General features: G+C 32.4%; 1 protein-coding gene across 1 annotated transcript; it reads right to left on the reverse strand.

Annotated features, from left to right (window-relative positions):
• Positions 1-5228: 5228 nt before the first annotated feature.
• On the reverse strand, positions 5229-24024 carry LOC132550916 (amyloid protein-binding protein 2-like). Its single transcript, XM_060215018.1, has 14 exons — positions 23884-24024; positions 20712-20800; positions 20389-20540; positions 19732-19855; positions 18486-18654; positions 18068-18124; positions 17659-17691; positions 17169-17236; positions 16743-16848; positions 16075-16199; positions 15383-15468; positions 14354-14544; positions 13786-13951; positions 5229-12989 (listed from the first exon to the last, which is right to left on the reverse strand). Exons 1-14 carry the CDS (start codon positions 24022-24024, stop codon positions 12757-12759), a joined length of 1740 nt encoding a protein of 579 aa, XP_060071001.1. The 3' UTR covers positions 5229-12756.
• Positions 24025-25550: the final 1526 nt, after the last annotated feature.

Raw genomic sequence — 25550 nt, forward strand, 5'->3', positions numbered from 1 at the left:
CCATCTAATAGATGGTGGGTTATTCAAATCACCCTGCGTCCGTCGTCCGTCCGTCCGTAAACAATTCTTGTTACGGCTATTTCTGGAAAAGTACTGGATGGATCTTTCTCAAATTTCATATGCAGGTTCCCCTTGGTCCCTAGTTGTGCATTGTACCTTTTTTGAATTGATTCGAATTCAAGATAGCCGACAGGTGGCCATCTTGGATTTTGGAAGTAAAAGTTTGTTACCGCTATTTCTGAGAAAGTACTGGATGGATCTTTCTCAAATTTCATATGCAGTTTCCCCTTGGTCCCTAGTTGTGCATTGTACCTTTTTTGGACTGATTCGAATTCAAGATGGCCAACAGGTGGCCATCTTGGATTTTGGATGTAAAAGTTTGTTACTGCTATTTCTTGGAAAGTACTGGATGGATCTTTCTCAAATTTCATATGCAGTTTCCCCTTGGTCCCTAGTTGTGCATTGTACCTTTTTTGGACTGATTCGAATTCAAGATGGCAGACAGGTGGCCATCTTGGATTTTGAATGTAAATGTTTGTTACTGCTATTTCTTGGAAAGTACTGGATGGATCTTTCTCAAATTTCATATGCAGGTTCCCTTTGGTTCCAAGTTGTGCATTATACCTTTTTGGACTGATCCAAAATCAAGATGGCTGCCTGTATTTTGAGAGTAAAATCTTGTTACTGCTATATCTGAGGAAGTACTGGATGGATCCTTTTGATATTTCATAGATATTGGTTTCCCTTGGTCCCTAGTTGTGCATTGTACCTTTTTTGGACTGATTTGAAATCAAGGTGGCCCACAGGAAGCCATCTTGGATGTCGACAATAATACAGCACAAGCATATTGTCCATTATCCACCTGTAACTGACTGCTATCTAATAATACTTTGAGATCTTTTTCAAATGATATTTGCTAATAGGTGCTTAATAAAAATATCTTGTGCCATCATTGAGTACATTCAATGAAGACCAGTTGATGAACATTTACAACACCTGTAACAAACAAAAAAAAATAAACAAATCTTCAAGAACTGAAAACAGATCCTCAAATGGTGGGCGCCAAGATCCCTCTGGGATCTCTTGTTATTTTTATTTTATTTATTTGAAAAGAAGAGTGCTAACTAACTCACCAAAGAGCAAATGGTACAAAGTATTTGTTGACTTGACTTATCTCCCTTTGAATAGCATGTTTGGTCACATCTGTTAATATTGATTATGTATACAATTTATCTTTGAAAAGGTTGGTGATGTCAAAATGATATTTATTTATCCTTCACTGAAATGGAACACATTTTTTATGAAATAATTAATGATTGATGTAAAAAGAGAGCACAGTGTTGTCTAAGTTTATATATTTGTAAACTAAAGTTGTGAGTAATGATGTGGCAGCACTTTCTCCCATTATCAACATCAACTGTATATTTTTGTCGTTTTCTTGGGTACAGATCATCTGTGAATTCTTATCTCAACTTATTAATCAAATACTGTATAATCGTATATTTATTTTCATCAGACTCAAACTTTGTGGTTTTCATAAAAATATGTATTTTCATTAGCACTTGATTTCTTGGATGAATTTTGCTCATAAATTCCACCAATACTTTTGATATGTCTCATGTCGATCTGCTTATCAATTTGTGGATTAAAGGGAAATACAAGTTCAACAGAATTAAACCTTCAATGAAAATTTATTATTATAAATAGTAAATCTCATTGTCTTCTTGATAAGCGAATTAATACAATGTACCTGTCCTTGAAAAATGATGACTTTTTGAAATACATGTACCACAAAATTTGAGTCTCAAAAAATGTACATTTTCAGTGTCATTATTAAGGAACCACTCAAGGTTTTTTTTTATACCAATCAGCATTATCAGATCAAGTGATGCAATGACCAATTTCACTTAAAGGTATACCATGGTGTGTTGTCCATTGTCCATGTGCTGTATGTTCGGCATCAATATTTTCCTACAAACAACTCTTCTGAATAGCCAAAAGGCACAAAGTCACAAAATTTGGTGGGTAGCTTCCTAGGATGAAGCCCACAATACTTTGTGAAAAAATGACCTTGACTCATATTCAAGGTAACAGTTGTCAAATCTGCCAAAACGCTCTAATGACATCCAAGACTGATCAACTGAAAGGCGTTGAGTCATGATGCATAGAATAAAGTTTAGGAATAATATTTGCCTCAAACTCAAGGTCACGGGGTTCGAATGACATAAAACTCTCATATGACTTGATTAAGTGAAATACCCAGAATCATGATAATTTGTGTGAAAGGTTTCCAAATTGTGCATTATGTTTTAAAACACTAACAGCTTTATCAGAATTAACCGCAAAGGCCTAGAACTATGATATTTTGTTGATAGTTTGCAGAAACAAATTACCTTGACCTATAATTTATTGAAGGTACAGGGGTCAAAGTTGTAAAAAACTTTTTACCTTAGTAACAAAAGAACAAGAACGGAGATATTTTGCTGGTACTTATGTAGCTTCCTCACAGGATAAAGCTCCTAAAATTTTAAGAATTGTGACCATGAACATTGATCAAACAAATTACATCAATTCCAAACCTTGACCATTTTAAAATTACCTGTTCTGAATTACACATGTTGAAGATTTTTTAAGTTGGCTGAGGTAGATAAGACCTGACCAGATAGTAATTATCTCAATGTGTAATAACCTGTTGTTCATGACTGTGATTTTAACTCAAGCTGTTATCACTTACATTGTCAATAAAGTTGGTTTTGTTGAATTTATTTACTTGATTCAGTCTTACTTTTTTTGTTAGTTTTTTCCACCGAGGTGTTTGTAATTTGTTCCTAATCCAAGATAAGCCTGTATATATGTATATACTTGTAGATACTTTCTATATCAATTAGATTATAAAATAATGATGTCAACGTGGCTAACATGTTCCACATATAGTAACAAACAACATGCTGAAGAGCATTGAAACTGCTCTTAGCATAAAAACAAAAGTTGCCTTGGTGACCTCAGATTAGACTGTTAGGCAGTAATATTCTGACACTACCTCAGCAGATCTAGACATTTACCAAAGCCTGTCTGTTATTACACTGACTATCTCTCACCAAATCTAAATAATATGTACCCAAAAACCAAAGTCACCATTAGAGATATGTTTGTGGTGAAATTTTTCTATCATTTCCTGGTGATTCAGGGATCCTTTTTTCACTGCTCTGGTGGAATAAATGAATTTCAAGAAAAACAAAACTTGTCACAGAATAAACGCTGAATGGGCCCAATTGCTACTCCATATTTACATGTACATACCTGGTCTGAAGACTATATTAACATCATAAAAACAAATAACCTAGGAGATGTAAATCTCTGAGGTAAACAGTGTCAACATGCTGATGAAATTAACACAAGGTGGAAAATAGCAGAGACTATATTAACTTTTATAGCACTGGATAAGAGTTTGTATTTATAGAGGGATGTTTCTGGCTAAAATGACACAAATTCCCTGGTAGCGAAAAAAAATTATCCATATTTATTTTTACAGTAGTTTTACTGACCACAGTGGCTGAGTGGTATAGGCCTCTGAATGTATTTATCACCTGTCCTCCACCTCTGAGTTGGTTGGAGACTTACATGAGGCAGTTTCCAGGTAGTGAAAGGAGATGTTTTTTACAAACAAAGTGATTTTATTTTGAGGCAGTTTTTAAGTGAGGTTTAATTGTACACTAGAAAAGGAATCGAGAAGATGTTTAGAGCAAGGTTGCTTCAAGAAAAATTTAAGAAATCATATCAACTGTACATTGCATCCCCGTGCGCTTCAACCTCAAAACTGTTTGTGTTATATGAAAAGATGTGCAAGTGATGATCCCCATTGTGGTGGCATGGCTTGGCCAAACAATTGTTTCCAAATTTAATATAAACAATGTATATGTTCTTGTTTTGATTGGTATTTCAGGTCAAGGTCACTGTTTCATGTTATATCAAATTAGATTGGGTTTGTTTCATAAATTAATTCTTGTTAATGTGACCATCGAAATAAAAAAAAAGTTGCTTCCTGACTAATATTTCTTACCGTTTCAGGCTGGACGTTTGAAGGTCAGTCATTTTGAAAAAAAAAAAAAAAAAACAATTGGCCAACAGGTTGCCACCCATTTTGGATTTTGACAAAAATCATTTTCTTGATAAATTGTGATTAGTATTGGACAGATTTTAGTCTCACTTGAAGATTTCTTTCGATCCCCAGCTAAAATTTGTTTTACCTGTTCAATTTTCAGAAAGATAATCTTGAAAAAACGGCCAACGTATCTTGATCTAGAAGAGAATGTGAAGTCTTGGATTTTGACATCTGACAATTGTTATTGATATTTATCTGAAAGTACTGGATAGATCGTTCTCCAATATCATATACTTGTAGATGTTCAGACCAAAGGATGTGAAAATTAGCAAACATTTGTTTTCCTTTTTTTTTAAACTAACTTTAATTAATATTATCTACTATCAGCCACAGACATGAAAAAGTTTAGCTGATGTAACCATACCAATCCTTTTTTTTCCATTTGTACCTCTTTGGTCACTGATGAAGGTGGTAGTGTATAAAATTTCAGTCTAGGAGTCAATACTTGTAAGTTGAACGGTCCTTTACTAAACATAAAGTGGCAACTAGCCTAATTTCCACACTAATTTTTAAACAAAGTTAAGTCGCCTTTGCTGTACAGTTCTCAATGCCAAATTGTAACAAGTTCTGGAAAAGTATAGCATTTTAAATATCATTACAGGAAATTGTCACTTAACAAACAAAATGTGCAATTCAGAATTCAATGTCTACATTAACTTTCTAATAACTTTTGAGATTTGAGACAAGGTCCCTACAGGCCCTCTAGTATAATTTTCAAGTTTGAAAATAAAAAAAGACTACTTTTTCTCAAAAGGTTTATGAAAATTGTTTCAATGTGACTATGGGACATCATCCCTCACTACCAGATACAACAATCATCAAAATACTACTGTAAATTATGATATCATTAAAAATGCCTTAACATGAACCAATTAAAGCATCCCATGAAAACTGAATATTAATGGGGAAATCAATGGCTTGGTGTTCGAGGACATTTAATGGAACATCAATGGCCATGCATACAGTTGCTTATGTCCGCATATCTACATACAAGATGTACTTGTTACTGAAACAAGGCATGCATTACCATTGTGCTTATGGCCAAGAATAAAATTAAACAAAATCATTCAAGCATGTCAATGTTAGTTTATTTCTGTCTGACTCAAGTGAAATCTTGTATGTCAGACCAAAGTTTAACATACATAATATATGTATCATTTGACAGTCTGCTACACAGAAACTCTCCTTTCTACATAATACATTGTATGTAATAAAAACGTTTTTATACCTCAAAGAATTGACAAGATCTGCTACAGTACCCTCTCTATGAGTTAATACGTAGTATGCATTTGTCAATATCATTGAAGAGAATATTTTTTTCATACTTTAATATTTAAATCAGACTAAAGATAAATTAAAAACATTTTAATTATAAACATCACACAGTTTTGCTGAATTTTCTTATAAAAGGAATACAGAGTAACAATGGCATCACAAACTTTTCATATATATATATTACCATATTTAAATTCTGCTAACAATTTTTCTATCGATAAGGCTATTATCATTGGAACAATTTTTTGCTGCAGTACCATTACCAGTACAAATAGCTGCGTGAATCGATTTGTGCCTTGTTTGAATTGTCCTCTCAATCAAGATATTGTAATGCCTTTTTTCAAATTATCTTAAACATAAACAGTCTAGCTGAAAATGTTATAATTTATTTCATTTTTTTCAAAACTGTCAGATATACAATGTACAAAGAATTTACCAGAATATAAACCATATTCTAGAAAAAGTGTTGGAATACAGTCACATAGCAAAGTGTGACATCTTTGACTGTAGAATGAATATTAATCCAACACATCTTACAAAATTATCAGTTTATTTTGATATCCCAATTGTATATGTAACAAAATAAAATACAGCATAGTGATGGCGACTAGACTTGGCCATTTTCATTTACTGGTTTGACAAGATGTACCAGAGTTGTTTGTTAAATAGTGTAATAAGGACTGATATACTGCATTACTGATTTTGTTTAATTTGCTTTCTTGAAAAAGCGTTATGTGGCAAGTGTATCAAAATGGGCAGGTTTGTTTTCATTCATTCCTAAAATATTAATATTTGTTGATAAACCAGTTTTTCATTTGTCTGCATAAAAGAAAGCAGCCCTATCTGGTTCTCACCTACATGTGACTGAAATGTACATGGCCGATACAGGGATCTATTTATTATATGTCAAACTATCCCTTTAAAATTTTCTTTTTTTTTCTTTTTTTCTGTTTTTTTTTTTTGTATACAATTTTCAAATTTTTGAGACATTGGCAATAAAAATAACTAAAATGTCAAATCTTAAAGAGAAATATCATGCTTTATAAAAACTACAAAAGTTTACATTATATTCAGTATCAAACCTACATGTACTAGTATTATAAACATGCATGTATATTGCTAAACATCATTTTGATTTCAAATAGATTAAAGATTTTTTTTTCGAAGATTTACAACTTCATTTCTTGGAATTTCATATGGCAGATCTTGTTTTTTGAATAAGAATTTTCCATACATGATTTTCCTTTACCATGTTATTAATCACACAAATCTTGCTGAACATGTAGACATGCACCATGAGATACCATGATATAGATATTTTGATATATTTTCCTACCTCTGTCTTTTTGAGATATAGGACACACATGAGTGACTGTTATAATTATGTCACAATTTAAATGACAATGTTAGTTTATGCATACTTCTCGATGAAAAGACCATCAAAACAATGCTTGCCTGGACAGGACAATCTGGCCATCAGCAAATGACTCCACCTTGTAAATATGGAGAGATAGCATTGTTCTTTAAAATTTGAGGTATACCATACTTTTTTCTGATCTTTTCCAACTTAAGTTCAAATATTTGACCTACAAACATAGATATCATGCCATATTCAGCATTGCATTTTCATGATCAATATTGTGTTTGCCAAATATTCGTGTTAGAAATGGGAGAAAAGTAGTCAACAATATGTAGGTATACAACATCATGGATTATCTACCCTTGGTCATAGAATTCAGGTTCAGTACCTCGGCCAAAGCCTTGGTTATGACCTAAATTCTACACCGTCTGGTAGACTATTTGTATCCTATATACCTACATATGGTTGATCTATTTGTCAAATACAAATTTATCAACATTACATATGTATCAATTGAACCTATTATTAAGTACAATGAATTACCATACTGTAAGTTCGTACAAAAACAATCCAACAATTTGCAAATATTATAATTTAATATACCGTCATGTATTACAGTAAATATGATCACGATGAAATGTGTGTTACAGGTAACTGTTGTAATCACAATACTAATAATTTAACATATCTGATGAGAATGGAAGGTTGGTATAATACCCATAATAAGATTTCATAAATAAATGAAAATTTATGAAGAATTTTCATGGTATGATTATAACATTTTTAATAAATAACAAATTAATTTTGAACGAAAGCAAAATCTTTATAAATAAAACTGAATGATTTTTTAAAAAGAATTAAAATGTATGCTAAACAATTAAGATGGCTACGCTTTATCGGACTAAAGTCTGGAACCAAATGCAATATTGACACTACAGACAAAATATAACTGTTTGTTTCATTCTATTATGCATTTCGATTCATCATGACTGGATTTTCATAAAATCTGAATAATTTAAGTTTTAAGTTTGTTGCTACTGCACTTGACAATAAAGAACACCATACCCACAATACTAATGAAAACTTAATCTACAGAAAGACAAACTGCCAGTTATTTCTCAACAACATAAATCCAAGGATAACACAATTACTATATTAAAGTTTGAGCTCTTGTTACCAATATTGTTTTGGCAAGAATCAGAATCATAACATTATTATCACAAATACAAAGGCCTAATGCTCTTAACAAACAACAACTTGGCAACAGACTGTAACCATAGCAACAAAAATTTGGGAAACAAAATAAATCACAGGCTTAATGATTATTACATCTCATAAGTTATGAATGATCATAAATTCATATTGGCTAAAACATTTTTAATCATTCAAAACAAAGAAAACAGCACTTTATGGGGAAACAATGGCTGAATGTTTGTAACAGTTATCAGACTATTTCGCAGAAGCACAAAATACCAGCGTCTCATTCCTAATGACATAAAAATTTGTCTCTACATGAAATAAGAAGTACAGGTGTATCACAATTTACCTAGCTTATAAAAAAGTAACATTAAGAATCAAATCTTAAGGATGTATGAAGGTCAGATGAAGATTTTTTATTTGATCTGATGATTTTTAAAATCTTTATTTTCAGAATGTACATTTACCTTAATGGCAAAAACTTCATAAGAATATACTACTGCACTTTGTTTCTTTTTTTCTGTTAGTGATCAGAATCTGTTTAATTCAAGGAATAAATGTATATTTAGTAATTAGCTTCATAAATAACAAGCATTTATTGGGGTTTTTTAGAAACTTTTTTTCTTTCATTAAAAAGTAACAAAATGATACTTGAATATAAAAATTATATCATGAAAAAGATCAATTATCCGTCTATTTTATCAGACTGAAATCACAGAGCAAGAAAATATGAGATTATAAAAAAATCTAATACTGCTCTTCAGTAATTAATATTTGTAATGACTTTGTAATAACTTCCTGCTTTAGAAGAGAAATATTAAATGAAATTTAGTTACGACTGAGCATCATTTTTTCAATAATTACTCAAGTCTAATAAAAAATTGATTAAGTATTCATCCACCCAGTCAAGTTTATGCCTTTTGGTGAACATGTTGATATTATTTACTGACTAACAATGTCAACTACCCAATCACCAAAAAGCAAAAATTCTACAAAACCTCATATTAAGCACTCCTTCAGAGCCTATAAGTGCAGCTGTAGATAAGACGGCACATAAAACATGAAAAACTCTGAACATATTATTCCAGTCAAACCTGACTTTCACACACCCTTAGTTGTAGATTCATGTGCATTGTATTGTTTCCAGATCACTCATGTATGCAAATTGGCATTTAGGCGCAGGACAGGATCATTACTATAGCTAAGAAGATCTATGGAAATGGCAAATCCCTAATAATACTCTACCAATATCTACACTGTGACTAACAACCTTCCTTTGTATTTATTTCAAGTAAATTGCTAAAAGCTTGGAATTTTTTTTTCATTTTCATGTATACTGTGTGACTTCCTAAATTCTTTATTGAACCTTCTCTAAAATGAAAAAAAAAAAATTTTTGATGGCAGTTCCATCAAATTTTACTTTCTAAAATTACTGAAAATAAATTTGAAAAATATATACTTACAATCAATGTTAACACAGTACTGGTGTGTCAAAAATAAAATAATCCTGAGCTCTGCAGTTTGAAATATTAAAACTTCTTTGAACTTGACAAGTATTAGATATAACCACTTTTTGTATTGTTTTCTTTGTATCTCTGTAGTAGGGGTTATTAAGTGTCCTAGACATCTCCACTACATATATTTACACATCACTATGTACAATATTATATAAAATTAAAGACACTAAACTCTCAGAAATGTTGTGACATTTGTAAATCTTAAAAATTATGTAAAACATAAAAGGAAAAAAATACAGCTATGCCTTCATCTTGAATTCAACGAAATTCAAGAAAAAAAGCTAATATTGTCTTTATTTCATTTCAGGAAAAGAAAAAAACAGCCCTCATCTTTATACCAAATTTAAATGTTTTCTACAAAACTACCTTTTCTGGGTTTTTTTGGATGAGGTACTAGTATGCAAATATTTCACTCTTAATATTATGTGTAGCTATCTGCAATTATCTCGTATACATTTTGTACTTACAAAAGCATTTTAAAGAAACCTGTCATTACAAATGCATGCATACCACCATATTTTCTTTTACACCAGCATTGATATACCCTATGGAGTATGTAGCTAATTTCACATGTCAATCACATACAATATTGTAAGTCACTTCAAGAAAGAACTTTTATATGAATATACATCTTGCAGTTGTTGTTAAGTTTCAATATTTTGATAAACTTTTTAACATTTTGTACAGAAGAAACAGTAACTTGCAGACTTCCTACATGTACATCAACAAAAGAATCCATAGACTTATGCTATTATATTTAAATTCCTATCAAGTCAAGTTGCATTCTATGCATCCTTCATGTAAATATGTTACCTGTGGATGTAAAATTTTATCATAATGATTATGACAATGAAAATGGTATTACGCTTAATCTGGTAAATGCTTGAAAGAACTAGCACCAGTATATGAAGAATAAAACAGGAGGGAAGGGATTTTCAGGCACATTGTAATGTACAATGTTTAAAATGAAAATGGTAAAGGATTGATTTGAAATTGGATATACAACAAGGGTGTATTTTATTAGCTTAACAACTAAAAACTTACTTCCATTCATATCTGATCTATAAATTATCTTCTATCTTTTCTTCATAACAAGCCTCTGGTAAAACAAACAAATTGTGACAAGTGTGTTATTCATAAATCTCATATTAACTAGCAACAAATCAAAGATTCTGTTTATCACATGACTAATTTAAGATACTTTACAAAACATTGCAAAAACAGCACTTTATTAGATTGCAACAAAATCAAAATTTCAAAATTGATATTTTCACAAAGATCTCTTTCTTTTGAGATGTCCCAATGGACATGATGTCATAAAGTTATGACATCAAAATGGGGAAAAAAATGGAAACCTGCCAATCAAAACTCAGCTAGGTCATATTACATGTGTGTCATAATAAAAAGTTTATGTACATGTAATGGATGTTATACAGATAACAGGATAGTTATGAGATAAAAATTAATCTGAAAATAGTTGTCTGCTGATATGATCTTGATTGATATAAGATATCATTTATTATCACTTCATAATCAGTTTCATTTTTGTGGCCGTCACCTCTTGACTGTGCACTCTGTATTAGTTCAGTAAGTATGCCATACCCAACACATCCTACGAGCACTACTAAATATTAAAACATTTTCTGAGTATCTGACAAAAACCAACTGCCCAAAATTCAGACATAACCTTCTACTTTTACAAATATTTAAAGTACATGAGCATCTACTGGATGTGATACTCAATATAACTGTCAAGATTATCATCATTCTTGCATGTGCAAAACAGATGCGTTATCCTCAGTCAGTAAAAAAATCACCAACTACTATATATTCAATAAGCAGCCTTATAGGACCTCCTTCCTGTAATCATTATGTAGTATTATCAATTACTTTGTGATTACTTTTCCTGGTGATTCCTGAAGATTTTGTATATAATCTTTTCCTTTAAATACAAAATCTTTCTAACCAAGCTAAATGTAAGCCATCCTTCAAAAATCAAAATACCATCAATTAGCTGCTGGAGCAATGGTAACACACTTGCTTTTCACCTAGACATCCAAGATATGACTTCCTGAACCATTGTGAAAGGTTAGGAGTCAACTGCCCAACTGTATGATTTTTACCCCTGAGGTACTCATTAACATCCCACTGCACACTTCCATTTGTGCCAACAAAACTGATTACAATTACTCCCATCTACATATATAACACCATACAAAAGCCTATTTATAAGTCACCTTTCACCTTTAAGGGCTATTCCAGTAAAATAGCTATTTGACCTCAGGACTCCAAAATAACTCGTTTCTGTCTGTCAATAGTTCTGTGTCCTGTCTAAAACTTATAACTTCCACGCAAATAATCAAGTAAATTCTTTTCATATCTACCTCTGAACAAACCCCAGAGTCCTGAAGTGGGTTAGATATTTCTGTTACTGGAATAACCCTTAATATCAACAAACTGCATTATCAATTTAATTTTGCGTAACATTTTTATCAAAAGACAATGTATCCAACGCAAACGAGACAACAGGTCGACCAAACCCTACTGTTTCAGCAGAAATACAACAAAACACAATACAATCACAATTGCCATACCAGACCTAAAGTTTAAAACTTTAGTGGCAAAATCTAGGTATCTCTCTTCCTTGTGAGATACAACTACACACTGTACAATTTGTTCATCATTCCATGCCCAAATATAAGTTCATGTTCTATGCCTACATCATAAATTATTCCACTGTTTCACAGACAAAGTGTAAAACATTTCTTTAACCATTTCCATTTGTTTCAACATTTCTTCTCTAAATATTCTAACCGTTAGGTAGTTTCTCGTATTCTTCTCAGATATATGATAAAAGTTTCCAATCTGTTCTGGGTAACACACAAGCTCTCTGCCCTATCAATAGTATTCTTACCATCAATTGACAATCTACATGTAAAACAAATGACATTTCAATCTTTCTCCTGTATTAAGAGAATGTTTTGCAGGATGTTTTTTGTAACATAATCAATTTGCACAGGCAACATTCTGTAAATAGTTCAATAAAAATGCATATTCATCTACATCAAACTCTCATTAGTATAAATTCTTTTCTTTTGCGCCTTTTGTAAAATTGAATTGAAAATCTGGCAGTGAAAAAATACGAACACAGCCAATTTCAAAGATATAGTCGTATACAAAGTGTTGCTATTTCACATATTTATGACATCATCAAATTCTTAAAATTGGCTGCAGAGTATGTTGAATCAGTCCATTTTAGCCACACAATCTTGTACAAGATCTTGCAAATTGTCAAACACTTGGAAATCGAGAGGTCTTACTTCCTTAGCATTGTTGCTATCCCGAATTTGATTCCACTGTTGAAGGATACTAGCGTACATATCGGCCATACTATGATTATCTGTAGTCCTGTACAGCCTAAGTAGACCACGGTAATCATACTCTAATCCACTATAGCCTTCACCAAATAATTTCTTGCCTGTAAAAATGTTAAATGACACTAGTGATAGAAAATGTTTTATTAATACCAGCTATACAACAACTGATATATATTTCTGTGTGAAAGATGAGCTTTTAGAGAGAATTGGACTCTGCAGAACTCTGATAATGGTAACCAAACCAATATGAATGCCATCCAGTGTTATTTTTGCACAAATAATTTTGAGGGATTTCAATTTGTGATTGATTCTCCTTACATATTAACACGATAATGAAAACCATATGAAATATAACTGATATATACTATTTAAATACCATTTCTTTTACTAAAACAACAAATTACACAAGTTCTATATATGCCTTTTTTCCCCCCCAAGTAAAACAGTGACTGTCTGACATGTCTGGTAAACATGAATTTCTTCTGATCAGACTATCTTTAAAGTTTCACTGAACAAAAGTAAAATACATAACAAGTCCTCTTTGGTATTATGGTACCTTCAACAGTTTTGCAGACATTTACCACCATCACTGTGTTGCCTGAAGATAACACGAAGAATTCCCACAGCAAATGCCTAGGACTTTGATTGTACTTTACTTGGTATCTATGATACATTTGTATTTTAAATCTCATACAAAGTTTTCTAATATAACTATTCTATGAACTTTTAATTCAAAATATACTTTCATTCCCTGAATAAATATTCTTTCCCTTTTTTTCTGTTTCTAGTTACAATGGATGAAGATTTCTTAATCAGATCCTGAAACTTGATGCTATTTAAAGAGTTATTTTCCCGCAAATATAACAATGTAGACATTTAATCTAAAACAGAACTAACCTATTGCTATCGATCGTAGATAGAGTTTTTCTGCCTCATCATATTTCCGCATGTCGTAGTTATAGAGAGATGCTAGATGGCCGACAGACAGAGCAACTTCATAATCATCAGTACCCAGCAGTCTCTCCTTGATCTCTATGGCTTTTAAATGCATTTCCTGTGCTTCCTGTCATAAAACAATAAATGCATGAAGAAACACGACAACATTTAGTTCATTAAGTAAAGACATCAAGTTCAATACCATTCTTATGTAGAAATATTACCTCAAACTTAAAAGGAGGAGAACAATCATATAATCAAACTTATCGTATAGGTCACAATTTTATAAAGGCTATCTGTATGTAAAGGCTGAATTTTTGGTTCCCCATGTTAAACAATTCATAGTATTTAAACCTCTATGTAATGGCCATTTGTGTATAAAGGTCACTTTTCTCTTTTTCATTGAATTGCCTTTATAAGCATGCTTTATTGTATATTGTTTTTTTTCTAAAAATCAATATCGATTATACAACCAAGCTCTATCTGGGAACCTTGTATAAGACATTCAGTTTCTGAATTGATAACATACATCATATCTCCTCATGGACTGGTACAGACGTCCTAAGTTTCCATAGTGTTTGGCAGTTTGGACGTTGTTCTCACCAAACGCAGCCTTGGCTAAGGCCAGGGACTGCAGGTGTAGATCTTGAGATTCCAACAACATACAATTCTCCTCCTCCTTATCATGACTGTCAATAGCAATCTCCTCCAGAATAAGGGCTGTGGGTATATAATACAGACTCCTAATATTGATAATGGCTATAGGGATTAACAGATTCTTAAATAAAGGCTGTACACGGGTTGCATTCAAGAATGGGGGCCATAGGTATAAATTACAGATTCCAGAATGAGGGTTGTAGGTATAACTTAGAATCCAGAATGAGGGTTGTAGGTATAACTTAGAATCCAGAATGAGGGTTGTAGATATAACTTAGAATCCAGAATGAGGGTTGTAGGTATAACTTAGAATCCAGAATGAGGGTTGTAGGTATAAATTACAGATTCCAGAATGAGGGCCGTAGGTATAAATTACAAATTCTAGAATGAGGGCCATAGGTATAAATTACAGATTCCAGAATGAGGGCTGTAAAATATCGATTCCAATATAATTTGAGAATGTCAATACACATCAAAACTAAAACTGGTACATGTCAGTGCAAAATTGAAGGTGCAATAGTAAAGTAATTTAATTGGGCTAAACCTGGTTCCAGGAGGAAAAAAACCTGACCCATCACGGACTGATACCCTACTCTGGAGATTACAAAGGAGCGACACCCAACTTCAAAGCCATTACAATATACTATAAGGTGACCTTGAGATTTGTTTGATGTACATCAAAGGATCAAACAAATCTTCTTGTTTTGTCCACAAGGTGTCACACATGTAACCATCAATTTTGCCAATTTTGTTCAAGGGGTGCAGAGAGCAATAGTGAATATCGAGGATGATACTTACACTGTTGAGAATGTCTTATTGCTGAACTGGAACCAAGTGTACATAAAACATATATATCGACTGAACAATTCATAGTGTATACCAAATAGTCATTGCTCCTTACCTTTTACACGTTTTGATGATGATAGTAATAAATGATCTTGTGGTAGAATGTGACCGAGAATTTCTATGGCTTTGTCTGCATGATCCCTACAAACACAAGCAGTTTACAAATTTATTTCATGGGTTCTACTATTATATCTGTTCAGCCTTTCAGTGATGAGATACAAGCAGTAGTAAACAGAGTCTTACCTAAGAGCTGTTTGGATTAAAGATATACATGGCCGCAGGACTCCAAAAACTAAATCACCTCTAATCATGGTGTGGTTCCCCGCCTATAGTTCTAAGCAAATTATCGACTAAATTCTATTTGCGGTACCCCTAAACAAAACCTGGAGTTCTGGGGTGAAATAGAGGCTTTACTGGAAAAGTCATAAAATTGAAGTGTGAATGATCTATTTGATGTTTCAGCATTATCCAAAATTAAACAAAATGTGGTGTGTATAGTACAGTAGTGAAAAACTGGGGAAATTATCTCCCTTGGTTGTAACTATCTAAGGGAGACAACGTAGACTCATGCAGATCTTGTGAAACTATGGTGTGAAACTTGACTTAAGTACCCTCTTATCATCCTAACTTCTGAAACAGACATGCTTCTCAAACAGAGTAATCATCATTGAACTATTTCTATGTTAGAAGCTTGGAACAACTAAGATAGTACAGAGTGAGATAGTCATCCTTTGTTTTCTAAAGTACCTTGCATTTTTAAAGTTGCCTGAGCTGTACTCTTGCACATAGGAGGCATAAGCCAGATCTTCATGGGCAATAGCTACATAAAGGTTATTTCCACCAAACACAGACTGTCTAATATCTAGAGCCATCTGAAACATAAGTTATGGTGGATTTTGCAGATTAAAATGTGTAGTACAAATGATTCATGATAACTGAAAACAAAGTGGAGTATACCCTTAATTACCGGTTTTCTTCATAAGTCAACCATAGAGAAAAAATAGGTCATTCCATTGCATGTTATATTGACTTCAAAGAATTTTCTGGCTGTCCAAAATTGTTTGGTTTATATGACCTCAAAAAACATCCATGCTTTAAGTACATATATAATACAATATGTTGATAAAAAGAACATGTTAAGTCAATCAGCATCAATTTGTTCTTTCACATATGGTTTTGTTATCATTTAAATCTATGACTAATAATACATGTGATGTGTTACTGTACAAACTCCAACCAAACACTTCTTCACGTCAGTTTTAAAAGTCAGTTAAACCACTATCAAACTTTGATTATATTAAATTTTGTGTCCTGTAGCAGCTTCTCTAATTCTTTGGAGCTCTTCTGTACAGGAGGTTTTGACTAGGCCACCAAAATGTAGCATACATCCTTAAGACAAGCACAACATCCATTACCTGATAAACTTGAACTGCTGCTGTTATAGAGTCAACATTTAAAAGGTAGAATCCATAGTCCAGGAGAGCATCTGAATATTTAGGATGTTGTCCACCAAACATTGTTCTGCAAATTGACAAAATATATAAGAAATTGTATGATACAATCATGTAGGCAAATGGAGGTAAAGTTTTCATAAATAATCAAAATCTCTCCTTTTTATACTATGTCAATTCAACAGCTGCTCCATTTTTCAAAATTAAAATGAAGCCAGATTTGAAATGTTGACTAAAATCTGTATTTTCAGGACAAACAAATCTAATGTTATCAACTAGATATGACACGATGTACCAAAATTCTAAATGATGTCACACCAAGTAAAGTCAACAAGTTACTTGTGACAAATTTATAACACTGATAACAGCAATATTACTATTTGGTTTTACCTGGCATAATGCACTGCATGCTTGATAAGTGTTTCTGCTTTACTAAATTCTCTTTTTACCACACATGCCTAAAAAGAAATTTTTTGATATCAAAGCAAGCTTCCATTAACACCAGTTATACATTTCCTGTACAATCGTATATTGTTAATGTTTTTTGATAAATAACTTCCAAGATTTTTAAAAGAAGTCAAAATTCTGTCTCTCAGAAATAGTTAATCATTTTAGGTAAATGAAAATGCCTTTAACTTTATATTTAAACTTAATCACAACTAAAACTTCTCAGAGCCAACTGTCTGAGTTACAGATACAAAATTCAATATGAAAAATACATGAATGATTTAACAGTTTGTGTCAATTTCATGTCAAATTTAGCTATCTTCTACATTTTATTTATAATTTTCAATAACTGTACAATACTTAGGTAATTTCAATCTACTATATTTTAAGACTTAAAGATAAGAAAGAAAACTTAATATTAGAGTACTTTTACCTTTGAACACTGTCGTAATACATCTACTACTGTCTGAAATGTAAAAAAATTCCTTAATTGCATTATAACAATTCAGATCCAGTATTATTTTATTTTATAGAATTTACACAATGCTGGTTTTTAAAAAATTTACCAGATATCCTTCAATATTTGCCTTCATCGGTGCCCTCTAACACCATTTGCAACATCAGTTCATTGTTTCAACATAAATTGGAACTAACATGATGTCTGTTTATAGGTACCAAGTCTATGATTGATGTAAGATCTTATAGATACTGGTACTGCTACAACAACAATTTACAATTGTAGCGTGTTCCAATTTACAGTAAATTATTATAGTCAACTCCTTTAAACAAATGATTTGATAAATTAACATATTGATAATTTTCAAAAGAAGAATTTTTCTTACCTTGTGAGGTAATAATGCAGAAAGTTCTTTAACAGCTATACTACAGTACTTGATTGCCTGGAAAAGAGAAAAAGCAATCAATAATTTTTTTTTCATTTAGTAAAACTTTTTGACATGGAAAAAAGAAACTTGTACAATGATTTCATCAACAATATTCCAGAAACTGAAGTCTAAGATGCATTTAGTATACAATGTGAACCCAACGAAATTCACTGACACTTCAGTCCTACTATAATTAATATAAATTATTTCTAAAATCTTTCAAATAATATATAAAAAGACTGAGAAAGACTGCAGATAATCTCGGGTTCATCATCTCTATTGAAAAAAATTGGGTTTGCATGTGAACTATGCCTTTCTGAGGGATACCCTTGGCAGAGTTACTAATTGTAAGTTACAAGCATCTAAAATTAAATACCTCATCATAAAGACTTTCTGCAAAAAGCAGAGCACAACACTCAGTATGAAATGCAGAGGTGTTGACTGGAACATTCCTTTCTTTTAAGATTTCCAAACATTGGCATGCTACAGAACGGGTTACTTCTGCCTCTTTGTATTTACAGTTGGCATTCTGGACATGAAGTAGTCTGCAAACCAAAGTAATAAAACACATTTGTTTTCTTTAAATGTATCACATTTTATCTACATAGTACAATGATTTAAATGTAAACTTTTGTTTTTACAACAATTATAAAACAAGTTATCAGCTTAATGTAACCACTCTTGTTCCCCCAGACGGAAGCATGTGATTGGTCTTACTGTGGGATGAAACTGGAGGAAACTGAAGTACACAGAGAAAATCTAAACCTCTTTGTGTCCACTCTAGAAATTGAACTCTAGCAGTCTAGGTGAAAAATAAGTGAGTTACCACCTTCATAATTTATTTCAGAAGTATCACAGTCAACTGTTTTCAAATACAGTCAAATCTTGTTATATCAAAGTTTGCAGGAACGTTGGAAAACTTGGAGTTATCCAAGTATTTGGTTTAAGTGAGATCACATGTTTGGTGAACTTCATAAAATCACTTTGTCCAAGCTGATTAATAAGTTGATTAGAAAATTGAATGAAAATGACCAAAGTATGACATGTAGGAGTGTTTACATAGCAACATGAGTCCACCTTATTTACTTGTAATATATAACTTTTATCATTTTTTTTTTAAATAGAGTTCCATTTTTTTTCAAAAACAGAAATGAAATTTCTTTGATTTTAATTTATTCAAATTCTAATAGTTTATTTATTCACTACAATAAGCAAAGTACAAACATCTTGTTTACTTATTGGGCAATAAGCTCATTTTGATAATAATTCATACATATCAACTATATTTGAAGTAAAATTGTCTACCAAGGCTATATTTTTGAGGTGTCCTGCAATAATCACACCTTTTCACTTTGAAGAGCAACAATAAATCAGTGAGTTTGACCACTGACCTACCTGAACTCAGGTGTAGATAAGAAATAGGTGGTTTGACATTCCCTACCTAAGACTGTTAGTGTTTTTCCTCCTGTGCTGATGTGGTTGTGCCCTTTGGAAAGACACTCATCTCTAATTGCTATGAATGACAGAAGACAGGCCTCAGTTGTTAAGTGAGGAAGTCACCAGCTAATACTAAATTGATACCTGTACCCCTGGGTAAAATGAAAAACATGTAGACATCTTACCTTACACTACAGTCCAAGGCTTTATGAAGACTAGATGAGACATCATCCATTTGACACAAGAGGAGACAACCCTTAAAGACTTTCTCACTTGCGTAAAACCATCCAGCATCACTCAAAAATCCACCTGGAAATACAACAAAACATGAAATATTCCATAAAATGCTTCAACCTCACCTACCAAAACCAAAACCTTGCTTATTATTAGTACCAATAAAAGCCAAGCTCCATGTACATAATTGCCATCCACTTTGGAAAGCAATGTAGTAATTCAAAATGTTTTTTACTTCATCATCAAAATGTTTGGAAAATATGAACTATTGGATCCTCTGTTTCCTCCGTAAGTAACATCTGTAAACTCACTTAGACTTGTCTTTAATTTGTGATACCAATATCTTCCGTGCATCCTTTGAATGTATGTCAATGTCAAACTGGTTAGGACAACACACAAATGTGTATAAACAGATATCTGTTTGATTGGTTCTGACAGAAGTAAATCATTAAAAATTAAAAGGCTGACAAGCTGTGATTTTTGGTTAGACTGTAGTATGATACCTGATCATTATATTGCATCAAAAAAAAAAATCAAGTGCAAAGAATTAGGTAATATTTAACCCCAGCTATACAAAGACAGAACACAGAAGAAGAGTATGATCTTACCAAGTGACAAACCAAACTGAATAGCTCTGTCCCTAGAGACTGTGTCTGGACAAGAGGATGGCATTAACTGAACCGTGAATGCATCAGCCAGAATGTCGGACAAACGCACACAGTGGTCCATTAATGCTTGAAAACTGTGGTGCAGCAAATGTCTGAAAATAGCACATGTAAAGCATAAGGGTTGTCTTGAAAAAATAAATTATAATCTTTATTTAATATTTGACCAAGAAAGGGGAAAAAAATGTATATTTGTGCTTTTTGGTGTGCAAACTAAGCATTTATAGTAATACGAATTGTTATCTGGTTTTACAACGTACAGTTACCTTTTGTCAATAATTTTCAGTACTTTTGAAAATGTATCTAGGTCTGAAAAATCCATTCCTAACTGACATAGCTGGCCTTTGTTGTAGAGCTGAAAAATAAAATGAAAAATATTTCAAAAACAGTTAAAATCATTAAAAACTTAAATTAACTAAGACTTGTAACTTGTTATTCTTATACTAATGATAAAGCAGTATAAACCAGTAGCAGATTAGGGATTCAATAACAAGTGTTGTATTGGTCATGACCAACCTTGCATCAAGAAAAGAACTAGTAATGAACGAAGATACTGTAACTGTACTTATTTGGTGCAATGAAATTTTAGTGCAATTACCAAATAGCTGGTAATTTTTACGAGTAAAATTTTTAAGGATTTTCTTATAAAATAATTGAATCATACTCTAACAAATTACATTTCAGGATACGGATGTAAAAGGACATCAAATACACAGGTGTCTCATTATTTCCCGCATTTAATTTTCACAATTACACTAATGTACTGCGCAACAGCAAAATTATCATTCTCGTGAAGAAAATGTCAACATGGTATCAGTTTTTGACAAATCATATTTGGTAAAACGATAAATTCCTGCATCTAGTATCTGTTTTATAACAGTACAAAGCAATTAGCACAACCACATTCTAACACAATACACCCAGTGCTAAAACAGTACTTTGAACAAAATGATTTTTATGTACATATTTTACCCAACAAAGAAAATTTCAGATACTTTGTGAAAACTGAAAACTCTAAAATCTGAAGGCTTCAGTGATTCATACTTATTGGTGAGCTTTAGTATGACAAACTAGGGGATTGTCTCAATACATGATATCCCAATGTTATAAATGTTTTTATGTCTCTCATTTACATTCATGTGCTTTTATACAGACTATTTTTTTAAATTAAATCTATAATCCACAATTTCATTGCCAGTTAAGTTATGGACACACAATTTAAGGAACAAAATGTCTAGAATATTATGGTTAGCCCTACTCTCACAAACATCAAAATTAATTTTGTGATGCATTCTTCACTTTCAGTAAAGAAATTACATTAACTGTTTTGCTATTATATGTATGTTATTCCTCATGTAACAGAATTATTGAAAAGAAGCTTTCAAAAGACCGTCATTTGGTATTGACCATACTTTCATAAGTCTAAATGATAATTGTTGAAAAGCACTATAAATACACATGTCCGCTTTATTTCTAACAACTGTATTTTGATGACAAACTGGAAATGATATACCAAATAATCATGATTTTTGGTGTTGCTGCTTGTCTGCAAATCTGGCCATATATAAAGGTACACATCACTAGTTTAATTGTATTCAAATTCTATACTGATTAACATCAATTGCAGTGATGTATATTGCAAAGAATATGTCTTATGAATATTTAAATTTCTGTAATTAAAATAATTTTGTATTTAGTCAACCAAAATGTCAATAAGTTACAAACAATGACAGTAGAAAATCCAGACAGGTCTTGTTTTCTAAATATCTTAAAACCATCTCATTACTGGCAAGTGAACAACCAACCATGTTCATTTTGAGGCATTGTCTCATTGTACCAGCTGGTGGCTACCTCACTGAACATCATATGGGTGGACCATTCCATGCCATCAAGAGTAGTTACTGTAAAATGATTTGCCCATGGACACAACCACATCAGCAAAGACCTCACAGTCTCTTTCTCAGCTTCTTGAGAAACACAAACCACCAGGGGTAGGGAGACTTGAACCTTGTAAATAGCATCTTCACCTGAGGTAATGCAGGTCAACCTTAAACATCATCTGGTGAGGTGAATGTACTCACAGCTTAAACTGGATCAATGCATAATCCCATGCATGTCTGTTATCCTTAAATCACAAGTCAGCAATCACAGATTATGCGTGGCTCATGTATGTTTGTAAATCATTATCATTAAATAATGGTTTATGAAACAGGAATTGGAAAAAGATGTAGTGCAACAATTGCATGTACATACATCAATTCTTTCTAATCATAATGCTGATGCACATGTACACTAACCCACTTTGGTGCCTCATGGTCATGGCTGTAGTAGTGGATAAGTTCAAGTCTCAGTGGAGGTACAATAAATTTTCATTATCTGTTTGTATCAAATTTGGTACCTTGACATGAAATAGAGGACCTGATGCCACTTAACAATATAGTATGATATAGTAATAAGGATATTACAACATGTCAAGAGTTGATTGAATGCCCTGTTTCAGAAATCCCTAGAGATAATGTGCAGTATACTGTTCTGTACCTAGAGCAGGAAAATGCACAGCCAGACATGGGTTCAAATTCTGGACTTTCCTAAATCTTGGCATTTACTCTACCAATTTAAATAACAGTACCCATTTCCCTGTCCTAGTTCCTTTATCTAAGTCTTCTCTCCAGAAGATACAACAATTGACAACCTAGAGTCTTCAATCCCCTTGTCAAGCTTTGTCCTACTTGAAACAGGGTTAGTCCTAAGCACCAGTTTGTAATTATAACAGGAGCTCCACCGGACCAGGGTTCAAACCTGAAGCCAGTGTGGTAATCATTTTGTCTGAAGCCAGTTTATATATCAGTAGGGGAAGAATTCAGCTTCCTTTCCAACATATATATTACACTTACTGACTGATGTCTGCATTTAACGGTCTTTTTTTTCGGAAACAATTTCATCAGACTTGTGTACGCTATTTTGTGAACTATCGAAATGAGTCATATTCATATTTCTACTGTACCACGTTCACGATTAGCGGAAGGAATAAAATATCAGGAACCAACATTATACCTACATAATTTCATGGATTCCTTTATAATATCCCTTTCAAATGTATCTACATTTTCCACATTTAGATCAGATTTGTGCGGACATACATTGTTAGTTTGTGTATTTTTGTTTGTTTACATGATGTAGTCTGTTTACAACAATAGGCCTACAGATGTTTGCAGTACGATAAACAACAGACCTACACTTCAATATCGATACCAAGCGAAACAAATCAACTTTCTGTTAGATGTTTGAAGTGATAACATTCCAAAATTAAACTTCTCGTTTCTTATTATCTATAACAATCGAATGATTCATGTTCCAGTCTGACGTTTCAACGAAAGTTGCTGACGAAACGCAAGATATTTTTGTTCCTATGTAAAAAAACGTAACTTCCCTTCATACCTTGTAATAAATATCAAACTGTACGTTCTCTGGTAAAGCCTTAACGTCCCTTTTGTACCGATAATATGAAGCTACGATGGCTGAAACTGCTGTGTTGTACAAGGAATCTGGCACCCATTCCAATGCACAGGCAGACGCCATGTTGAATGACATTTGATGAATTAGACACAATAAATATTAGAGTTATCTACCCTTAGTCATATACAAGTGATAGAGTCCCTGTGGCACAATGAAAATACGCTGCTTTCCATTTGAAAGTTAACAAGCAGATTGAATTAAACTTGTATGTATTTTCTTAAAAAATAGCATTGTATACGTGAAAACAGTTGTAAAATATCACTTTTACCATCGAATATCAACACTCAGCCGTTTTGTCTTAGGACGTGTTATTTGGAACTGGTGATCGCACGATCGGAGCCGGAGTGTTAAATTCGAAGTCAAGGAGGCGAGCGAGGGAAATAGAATTGGCCAAATCGTATCTGAGAGAACCAGGTAAAAGACTTACATATACAGGTATTTTCAAAAATGTTAAAAAAAGGATATGCATACTTTTTGGTCGGTAAAATTTACATGTTTCTAATCTGATATCAGAAATACAAGTCTACGGGGAAAAAGACAGAAAAAAAGAAAGATAAACACGACTCCTCCAGCTGCTGTATCGCTGATCATTTAAATAAAATATTTACACACATGATTGATTTCACAAATCATGTTTTTAAGAGGAACTTTTAATAATTTCTAAATGAATACTTCATTTATCGGACTCGTGATTATTTTACAGGTTACAGTCCGTCCCGGGCGAGTATTTAAATTTTAAAAATGTTGGTAAATTCAGGATGTTTCAAACATGCGTGGTTCAGATATCATTTTAAAAAGGTAATGTCAAAATTGTTCTTGTATTTAATAATTTTTGGAATATTTCATGCTTTGAGAATAATCAGAATAGCTTAAGGAGTCTCGTTCTTTATATTGTTTTTCATTTACGAGTCGTCTTTGAGACGTTGCTTGGGAAACATACTAGTTTTAGAAATCTATAGGCCTATATATATATATATATATACTATATGGTAATTTAAACTATTGAAAAAAGGGAAAGAAAAGAGGGGAGGGGTTCATATCTTAGCATCTCACAAAAGGACGCCTCGACCGACTCGCTTTCTCTGTCTTACGTTTAATGTATCCATTCTATGCCATATTAATTAGCTTAACTAGGGGATTTGTGATACATACGACAGCATGTCATGATTTCGTATACTGCTCAGAAAAAGAGTAAAACAATATTCTTTCCACGTTATTTTGACGATATTTGATTAATAACCCCCGCTCCTCCCGATAATTAATGTTACTTTATCTCCTAGACGTAAAAGGTGTAATACAAGGGAGGGATATGTTTCCATATTCATTATAAACGGACTATAAAAGCAATATGAGAAAAAATATTTTTTAAAGTAATTAGATTAAATCAATCAATATCATACAAGCTAAAGATAGAATTAAGATGTTTACGCTTCAATACTTTCAGTGTTTTTCAAAACAACTTGCAATAGCTCATCCACTGTATGGATAATTCTAAACAGAACTGTAAATACAACATTTGCGAGCGAATGTTATTTTTTGAACTGATATTGAAAATCGTTCAGATTCCTTTTAAAAATCTGTGTTCGGAG

Source organism: Ylistrum balloti, unplaced genomic scaffold (genome assembly GCF_031769215.1).
Source record: "Ylistrum balloti isolate Yb309-2 unplaced genomic scaffold, AGI_CSIRO_Ybal_v1 Utg370158, whole genome shotgun sequence".
Lineage (NCBI taxonomy): Eukaryota > Metazoa > Mollusca > Bivalvia > Pectinida > Pectinidae > Ylistrum > Ylistrum balloti.

Coding starts and splice junctions, on each gene's coding strand:
- LOC132550916 (XM_060215018.1), bottom strand. CDS start 24,024: ATGGCGTCTGCCTGTGCATTGGAATGGGTGCCAGATTCCTTGTACAAC. Junction 20,801..23,883: donor AGTTTGATATTTATTACAAG/GTATGAAGGGAA, acceptor TTTATTTTTCAG/CTCTACAACAAAGGCCAGCT. Junction 12,990..13,785: donor TCTACGATCGATAGCAATAG/GTTAGTTCTGTT, acceptor ACATTTTTACAG/GCAAGAAATTATTTGGTGAA.